The sequence below is a fragment of the Nerophis ophidion genome, linkage group LG03 (genome assembly GCF_033978795.1).
Source record: "Nerophis ophidion isolate RoL-2023_Sa linkage group LG03, RoL_Noph_v1.0, whole genome shotgun sequence".
Classification (NCBI taxonomy): Eukaryota; Metazoa; Chordata; class Actinopteri; order Syngnathiformes; family Syngnathidae; genus Nerophis; species Nerophis ophidion.
In genome coordinates, this window is record NC_084613.1 from 72,194,774 (window position 1) to 72,204,928 (window position 10,155).

The window sequence follows — 10,155 nt, forward strand, 5'->3', positions numbered from 1 at the left end:
TGTTTCCATCCAAGCAACGTTGTCACGGACGCCCCTGCTTATTTCAGCAAGACAATGCCAAGCCACGTGTTACAACAGCGTGGCTTCATAGTAAAAGAGTGCGGGTACTAGACTGGCCTGCCTGTAGTCCAGACCTGTCTCCCATTGTGGCACAATATGAAGCGCACAACGGAGACCTCAGACTGTTGAACAACTTAAGCTGTACATCAAGCAACAATGAGAACGAATTCCACCTGAAAAGCTTCAAAAAAAGTTGTCTCCTCAGTTCCCAAACGTTTACGGAGTGTTGTTAAAAGGAAAGGCCATGTAACACAGTGGTAAAAATGCCCCTGTGCCAACTTTTTTGCAATGTGTTGCTGCCATTAAATTCTAAGTTAATGATTATTTGCAAAAAAAAAAAAAAGTTTCTCAGATCAAACATTAAATATATTGTCTTTGCAGTCTATTCAATTGAATATAAGTTGAAAAGGATTTTCAAATCGTTGTATTCTGTTTTTTTTTTTTTACAAATTACACAATGTGCCAACTTCACTGGTTTTGGGTTTTGTAGATTAATCACACTTTTTATTTTTGATTTATCATGATTAATCACAAATAAAGATCACCAAGGACTTTTTTTTGGTCAGAATGTCATAAACAAACATTTTCAAATAGTTTACTTGAATGCATGTCATCTGTTTTCTCAAGTCTTGGTAACGGATTTAGTTCAAGTCCCAGCCATCCATTCATCCATCCATCCATAGCATTTTTCTACCTTCAAGGCTCTCAAAGCGTTTTGACACTATTCCTACATTCACCCACACACATCCACGCACTGATAGCGGGAGCTGCCATGCAAGCCGCTAACCACGACCCATCAGGAGCAAGGTTGAAGTGTTTTGCTCCTGGACACAACGGACGTGACTCTGTTGGTAGAAGCTGAGGATCGAACCAGGAACCCTCAGTTTGCTGGCACGGCCGCTCTGCGACGCCGTCACAACGTCAAGCGTGCTGTTCTGTTTATGGAAATAAACAATCAGTCGTGGCAAAATGTTGTGCGGTCAAAGTCCATTTTCTGAACGGAATTATTGCACATATAAAATTAAGAAGGAAGTGGGCGAGCCTTTTGGCTATCGCAGTTTGTGGGACATTTACTCGGATGTTTGCTCAGAAGGGCGTGTGGGCAAACTGTCGAAGACAGGAGTGGTGGAACATTGACGTGAGTTCCTAACATTATTTTTGACCGTCATCTGCTCGTTTTTTGTATTTTTTTGCAACCATCTATTTTGGCAAATAATTACGGCGCTTGTTGCTGTTTGATGACATATTGAATGTTACGAACGCAACCGGAGCGTTCAGACTGCAGTCACATTCAATACTGGGAATTGCACTGGTCACCTATGGGTAAAAAAAACAAAAAGTAATTGACTTGCGAAGTGAACAAGGCTAAGTCAGTTAAACTCGTCAGTCTCCTCACTTATCTTTGCATTAACACAGTCCTTCTCGAATGTTCCTCAAGCATGTGACCTTGGGGAACATGCTTTGTTTTTTTTCTTCCCGGTACTAGAATATGACGAAGCGTATGTCGCACTTGGCTTCACTGTAACCACGGTGGGAGATGAGGAAAGGTCGGTGTGTTGTTTCCTTTAATGTTAATAAACTTACAATGTTATGCAGAGGTGTAGTTAGAAAAATCTTATAGACAAAATACACTATTTTTTAGAGATGTCAATAAATGCTTTAAAAAGTAATATCAGAAATTATTGGTGTCGGTTTCAAAAAGTAAAATTTATGACTTTTTAAAATGGCGCTGTGTACACGGACGTAGGGCGAAGTACAGAGCGCCAATAAACCTTAAAGGCACTGCCTTTGCGTCCTGGCCCAGTCACATAATAGCTACTGTTTTCTAACACACACGTGAATGCAAGGCATACTTGGTCAACAGCCATACAGGTCACACTGAGGGTGGCCGTATAAACAACTTTCACACTGTTACAAATATGTGCCACACTGTGAACCCACACCAAACAAGAATGACAAACACATTTCGGGAGAACATCCGCACCGTAACACAACATAAACATCTTCATAAACATCCCACCTAGTACCATCCTCGTCACGTCCGTTGTGTCCTGAGCAAGACACTTCACCCTTGCTCCTGATGGGTGCTGGTTGGCGCCTTGCATGGCAGCTCCTTCCATCAGTGTGTGAATGGGTAAATGTGGAAGTAGTGTCAAAGCGCTTTGAGTACCTTGAAGGTAGAAAAGCGCTATACAAGTACAACCCATTTATAAACACAACAGAAGAAATACCCAGAAGCCCTTGCAGCACTAACTCTTCCAATACGCTACAATATACACCCCCCCCGCTGCCCCTCCACCCCCCACCCCCCCAAAACTCCGCCCACTTCAACCTCCTCACGCTCTCTCAGGGGGCGCATAATCCAAATTACAAGCTGCTGTTTTGAGGCATGTTAAAAAAAAGGATGCACTTTCTGACTTCAATAATAAATACGGCAGCGCCTTGTTGGATTTTTTTTTTCCATAACTTGAGTTGATTTATTTTGGATAACCTTGTTACATTGTTTAATGCATCCAATGGGGCATCACAACAAAACTAGGCATAATAATGTGTTAATTCCACGACTGTTTAAGCCATTATCGGACATCTCTACTATTTATAGTCACAATGGAGTGTGTGTGTGTGGGGGGGGGGGGTATTTTCTCATCCCTAAGGGGGGCGTAACAGAAAATTATTGAGGAACACTGCAGTAAAATACAGTACAGGCCAAAAGTTTGGACACACCTTCTCATTCAATGCGTTTCCTTTATTTTCATGACTATTTACATTGTAGATTGTCACTGAATGAACGAACACATTTGGAGTTATGTACTTAACCAAAAAAAGATGAAATAACTGAAAACATGTTTGATATTCTAGTTCCTTCAAAATAGCCACCCTATGCTGTGATTACTTTTTCGCACACTCTTGGCATTCTCTCGATGAGCTCACTTCACAGGTGTTCTTGAATGAATATGTATATATATGTATATATATATGTCTTGATTGGATTATCCGGAGAATAGTGCTCGATACCGTGGTAGAGCGCAATATGTAGGTGTGGGAAAAAATCACAAGACTACTTCATCTCTACAGATCTGTTTCATGAGGGGTTCCCTCAATCATCAGGAGATTTTAATGGAAGCATTCACATACAATGGTTTATATAGAGCACAGAGTGGGTGGGTACAAGCAGGCGTAGGGTGTGGTGATTGGCTCATGTGTTACCTAGGAGGTGTTTCCGCCTGTGGCGGCATGTTGAAATGATTTCACTGCGCTTGTTGAGGGATGATAGCTCTGGATGATATATAATAAACAGTTTCTCTTTTAAGCATAAGTTGCATCTTTTATTACCACTGTTGTAAGGTGTGCTGGATGCAAGAATTTGCCATGTTATTGAATATTCTTGCATCCAGCACACCTTACAACAGTGGTAATAAAAGATGCAACTTATGCTTAAAAGAGAAACTGTTTATTATATATCATCCAGAGCTATCATCCCTCAACAAGCGCAGTGAAATCATTTCAACATGCCGCCACAGGCGGAAACACCTCCTAGGTAACACATGAGCCAATCACCACACCCTACGCCTGCTTGTACCCACCCACTCTGTGCTCTATATAAACCATTGTATGTGAATGCTTCCATTAAAATCTCCTGATGATTGAGGGAACCCCTCATGAAACAGATCTGTAGAGATGAAGTAGTCTTGTGATTTTTTCCCACACCTACATATGTATATATATATATATATATATATATATATATATATATATATATATTGGTATGATGTTCATTTGGTTCAGCAGACAAGATTGCATCGTGTGTTAAATGTGTTAACTTTGGCACCAGGCTTGTGGTGGCTGTTTGGGTTGATGACCTCAGACTTGCTCCTAAACATGCCACATAGTGACAAAGACGCCAAGTTGGCAACACCAATCCCTCCTGCTATGTCTTCTTATTCTCTGGCAGACCTTGAGCTGTGTTTTGCAGCAATGTAAGCAATATAATGCGTTTGTGTGAGGGTGAACTGGTAGTGCCAAATCTATTCTCGGCGGTCCAAATTTATTTGGGGTGGGCTGACATAAAACAATAAAAACACAATTTCAGTTAATCGCATCTTGAAGATACTGAATGCATTACTTGACCTTAATCAGCAGAGGCACTGTTATTCTCCAGAAAATGGCCAAATGTCCGCGATGTCTTATTATTTCAAAGGACCGTGCATTTGTAAAATGAGAGGAATTGACAATATGATGTCACAATAGGGTTGTACGGTATACCGGTATTAGTGTAGTACCGCGATACTAATGAATTATATTCGGTACTATACTGCCTCGAAACATGCTTCACTACACACCATAGCTCACCGTACAGGAGCGTATCTAGCCGATACCACTATGATTATGTCAATATTATTGCCATCACAACATCGTCTTTCGTTTTTTTTTAATTCATATTATGTTTATAAACTCAGGAAATACGTCCCTGGACACATGAGGACTTTGAATATGACCAATGTATGATCCTGTAACGACTTGGTATCGGATTGATACCCAAATTTTTTGTCTCATCCAAAACTAATGTTTAGCATCAAACAACAGAAGAAGAAGTGATTATTATGTTTTAACAGAATTGTGAAGTGAAGTGAATTCTATTTATATAGCGCTTTTTCTCTAGTGACTCAAAGCGCTTTACATAGTGAAACCCAATATCTAATTTTTACATTTAAACCAGTGTGGGTGGCACTGGGAGCAGGTGGTAAAGTGTCTTGCCCAAGGACACAATGGCAGTGACTAGGATGGCGGAAACCGGGATCGAACCTGCAACTCTCAAGTTGCTGGCACGGCCACTCTACCAACCGAGCTATACCGGTTGTAGATAGAACAGGTTGAAAGAGAAAATAAGCAGGTATTAACAGTAAATGAACAAGTAGATGAATAATTAATTTTCTACCACTGTCCTTATTAATGTTGACAAAATAATAGAATGACAAATGATACAATATGTTACTGCATATGTCAGCAGACTAATTAAGAGCCTTTTTTGTTTACTTACTACTAATAAACAAGTTGTCTACAAACCCCGTTTCCATATGAGTTGGGAAATTGTGTTAGATGTAAATATAAACGGAATACAATGATTTGCAAATAATTTTTAACCCATATTCAGTTGAATATGCTACAAAGACAACATATTTGATGTTCAAACTGCTAAACTTTTTTTTTTTTTTTGCAAATAATCATTAACTTTAGAATTTGATGCCAGCAACACGTGACGAAGAAGTTGGGAAAGGTGGCAATAAATACTGATAAAGTTGAAGAATCAAACACTTATATGTAACATCCCACAGGTGTGCAGGCTAATTGGGAACAGTTGGGTGCCATGATTGGGTATAAAAGCAGCTTACATGAAATGCTAAGTAATTCACAAACAAGGATGGGGTGAGGGTCACCACTTTGTAAGCAAATTGTCGAACAGTTTTAGAACAACATTTCTCAACAAACTATTGCAAGGAATTTAAGGATTTTACCATTTACAATCCGTAAAATCATCAAAAGGTTCAGAGAATCTGGAGAAATCGCTGCACGTAAGCGATGATATTATGGACCTTTGATCCCTCAGGTGGTACTGCATCAAAAACAGACATCAGTGTGTAAAGGATATCACCACATGGGCTCAGGAACACTTCATAAAACCACTATCAGTAACTACAGTTGGTCACTACATCTGTAAATGCAAATTAAAACTCTACTATGCAAAGACAAACCCATTAATCAAAAATATCCTGAAACGCCGCTGGGCCCGAGCTCATCTAAGATGGACTGATGCAAAGTGGAAAAGTTTTTTGTGGTCTGACGAGTCCACATTTCAAATTATATTTGGAAACAGAGGACGTCACGTCTTCCAGAACAAAGAGGAAAGTAACCATTCGGATTGTTATAGGCGCAAAGTTCAAAAGCCAGCATCTGTGATGGTATGGGGGTGTATTAGTGCCAAAGGCATGGGTAACTTACACATTTGTGAAGGCACCATTACTGCTGAAAGGTCCATACAGGTTTTGGAGCAACATATGTTGTCATCTAAGCAACGTTATCATGGACGCCCCTGCTTATTTCAGCAAGACAATGCCAAGCTACGTGTTACAACAGCGTGGCTTCGTAGTAAAAGAGTGTGGATACTTTCCTGGCCCGCCTGCAGTCCAGACCTGTCTCTCATCGAAAATGTGTGGCGCATTATGAAGCGTAAAATACGACAGCGGAGACCCCGGACTGTTGAACGACTGAAGCTCTACAAAAAACAAGAATGGGAAAGAATTCCACTTTCAAAGCTTCAACAATTAGTTTCCTCAGTTCCCAAACGTTTATTGAGTGTTGTTAAAATAAAAGGTGATGTAACACAGTGGTGAACATGCCCTTTCCCAACTACTTTGGCACGTGTTGCAGCCATGAAATTCTAAGTTAATTATTATTTGCGAAAAAAATCTAAGTTTATGAGTTTGAACATCAAATATCTTGTCTTTGTAGTGCATTCAACTGAATATGGGTTGAAAAGGATTTGCAAATCATTGTATTCCGTTTATATTTACATCTAACACAATTTCCCAACTCATATGGAAACGGGGTTTGTAGTATGTTTGCTATTTTATTTAAGGACACACTTGCAATAAGAAACATATGTTTAATGTACCGTAAGGTTTTTTTGTCAAAATAAAGCCATTAATGCATTTTTGTATTTATAAAAGTATCGAAATAATTTTGGTAACGCTACCAAAATATTGGTATCGGGACAACGCCAAGTTGCAATGCTTTGAACCATCATATAGCTTTTCCATCCATCTTCTTCCGCTTATCCGAGGTCGGGTCGCGGGGGCAACAGCCTAAGCAGGGAAACCCAGACTTCCCTTTCCCCAGCCACTTCGTCATTCTTCCCAATCACGCCTCTCCAGGTTTCACTGTCGTTGCCAACATGAGCCTTGAAGTCCCCCAGTAGGACAAGGGAATCACCCGGGGGAGCACTTTCCAGTACTCCCTCGAGTGTACCCAAAAAGGGTGGGTACTCTGAACTGCTGTTTGGTGCATAAGCACAAACAACAGTCAGGACCCGTCCCCCCCACCCGAAGGCGGAGGGAGGCTACCCTTTCGTCCACTGGGTTGAACTCCAACGTGCAGGCTTTAAGCCGGGGGGCAACCAGAATTGCCACCCCAGCCTGTCGCCTCTCACTGCCGGCAACGCCAAAGTGGAAGAGAGTCCAGTCCCTCTCGAGAGAAGTGGTTCCAGAGCCCTTGCTGTGCGTCGAGGTGAGTCCGACTATATCCAGCCGGAACTTTTCCACTTCGCGCACTAGCTCAGGCTCTTTCCCCCCCAGTGAGGTGACGTTCCACGTCCCAAGAGCTAGCTTCTGTAGCCGAGGATCGGACCGCCAAGTGCCCTGCCTTTGGCTGCCGCCCAGCTCACAATGCACCCGACCTCTATGGCCCCTGCTATGGGTGGTGAGCCCATTGGAGGGGGGACCCACGTTGCCTCTTCGGGCTGTGCCCGGCCGGGCCCCATGGGAACACCAGGCGCTCGCCATCGTGCCCCACCTCCGGGCCTGGCTCTAGAGGGGGGCCCCGGTGACCCGCGTCCGGGCGAGGGAAATCTGGGTCCATGTTTTGTCTTCTTCATATAGCTTTTATTGCACATAACCGCAACGCAACATTGAATTAAACATGACAAAGTCATGTTTAATTCAATGTGTTATTTGGAATGCTGTTTGCTATTTATTGATTTAGTTTTTTATTAAGTGTGTTCATTAAAGTGTTCCCTTTCTGGATTAACAAATCTGAAACTACAAAAGGCGTTCCTGCTCAGCCGTAACTACTCCAACCTGGGGAGCGATGTAAACGAGCGGCGACAAATGGCACGCTCATTTGCATGCCGAACGACGCAGATATTTATTTAAATTTAATTTCATTCCAGCACGCGGTGTGGCGTAGGATTTTTGTGCCAGAGTCATATTAACCCCTTGACTAGTTATTATGCGGTGCACGAGGTAGCCCACGCGCCATGAATATTCATACCCATGGCGTTTCCACCAGTCGCCCTACCCCCGATCCTCCACCCTCATCTCCTCCTCCTCCTCCTCCTCCCTGTCGTGGATCACTGTTGCGCCACACTAATTTTTTTTTTTTTCCCTTCCTAATCTCTCAGAGCAAACGGTGTTTCTGGTGCTGTGCGTGGACCGCAGAGGTGGAGAAGACAATGTCAGATAAGACTCAGATGCCGAGTAGGGAGCGCGCCCTCGCGGGACGGGAGGAGAAAATGTCCGTCGCAGGTAATTAACCATCATGTCAAAAGTTTTCACCAAAGTGCTCAGCTGAGGTGTGGTGCGGTTGCATCGCAGCAGAAAACAATGAAACTATAAAGTTTTTGATGCACTTATCTGGGGGGTGGATTTTTGAAGGTTGCATCAATCATATTTAGTTTGGTTAAGTTTGATTAAATGGATTTCTTCAGAAAAAAAAATATTTCCCATCCATACAAATTTGAATAGCCTCACTAAAAAAAGGTAAAAGCACTTAAAAGTTCAGATGAAATTTATATCCCAAGTTTATGAAAAATAAGCTCTGCTAAAGTATTCAGGTATGAACATGATAAAACTTTATTAAGCGGAATAAATAAAGAAATACTTATGACCTCAAAGATACATTTTTCCTCATGAGCAGTCATAAATATTCATGATGCACATCGACTATTTGTGTTCACAAAGGTGAAGATGAGTTGCAACATCACATCTGGAGGCCATAATTACCTACACATACGGTACATAGTGTCGTAGGAGTGGGAATAATGGTAGTCAGTCCTGTAGTGTGCTCCAGAAATGTACAGAAAGGTAATAGGTTTGAACATCCAGGCTCCACATGGCTTATTTGTTCTCGGTTTGACAAGTGTAAAAAAAAAAGATGAAAAATGTCAGGACAGACGGACAAGTCGTGTCACTTTACCTTTTGATGCTCCAATTTTCCTGGCTTTTTTTCAGAATCTTCACGTGTTCCAGGTTTATGCCTTTGAGTTCCATGCCGCACTAGTCCAAGACCAGAACCAATACAAGTTTTTGATGAAGTTAAACATAAATTTGCAATACACTGCATCGATATTAGATGCAGTTGCCATTTTTTTCCAATGGTGGACAACACTGTAAGTCGTGATATCGATTCCATACCAAGTACAAACCCCGTTTCCATATGAGTTGGGAAATTGTTTTAGATGTACATATAAATGGAATACAAATCATTTTCAACCCATATTCAGTTGAATATGCTATAAAGACAACATATTTGATGTTCAAACTGATAAACATTTCTTTTTTTGCAAATAATCATTAACTTTAGAATTGGATGTCAGCAACACGTGACAAAGAAGTTGGGAAAGGTGGCAATATATACTGATAAAGTTAAGGAATGCTCATCAAACACTTATTTGGAACATCCCACAGGTGTGCAGGCTAATTGGGAACAGGTGGGTGCCATGATTGGGTATAAAAACAGCTTCCCAAAAAATGTTCAGTCTTTCACAAGAAAGGATGGGGCGAGGTACACCCCTTTGTCCACAACTGCGTGAACAAATAGTCAAACAATTTAAGAACAATGTTCCTCAAAGTGCAATTGCAAGAAATTTAGGGATTTCAACATATTCGGTCCATAATATCATCAAAAGGTTCAGAGAATCTGGAGAAATCACTCCACGTAAGCGGCATGGCCCGAAACGAACATTGAATGACTGTGATCTTCGATCCATCTGACGGAACTGTATCAAAAACAAACATCAATCTCTAAAGAATATCACCACACGGGCTCAGGAACACTTCAGAAAAAGACTGTCACTAAATACAGTTTGTCGCTACATCTGCAAGTTAAAGCTCTACTATGCAAAGCGAAAGCCATTTAACAACAACGTCCATAAACGCTGCCGGCTTCTCTGGGCCCGAGATCATCTAAGATGGACTGATGCAAAGTGGAAAAGTGTTCTGTGGCTTGACGAGTCCACATTTCCAATTGTTTTTGGAAATATTCGAAATCGTGTCATCCGGACCAAAGGGGACCCGAACCATCCAGACTGTTATCAACGCAAAG

General features: G+C 41.5%; 1 protein-coding gene across 3 annotated transcripts in view; it reads left to right on the forward strand.

The window, feature by feature from the left end:
• Positions 1 to 1,108: 1,108 nt before the first annotated feature.
• Positions 1,109 to 10,155, forward strand: part of msrab (methionine sulfoxide reductase Ab) — a 150,521-nt gene continuing 141,474 nt past the window's right edge. For all 3 annotated transcript variants that reach the window (XM_061896019.1, XM_061896020.1, XM_061896018.1), the window contains exons 1-2: positions 1,109 to 1,198; positions 8,234 to 8,357. In XM_061896019.1, coding sequence (XP_061752003.1) covers positions 1,139 to 1,198; positions 8,234 to 8,357 — 184 coding nt within the window. In that variant the 5' untranslated portion in view covers positions 1,109 to 1,138. The remainder of the gene's footprint in view (positions 1,199 to 8,233; positions 8,358 to 10,155) is intronic.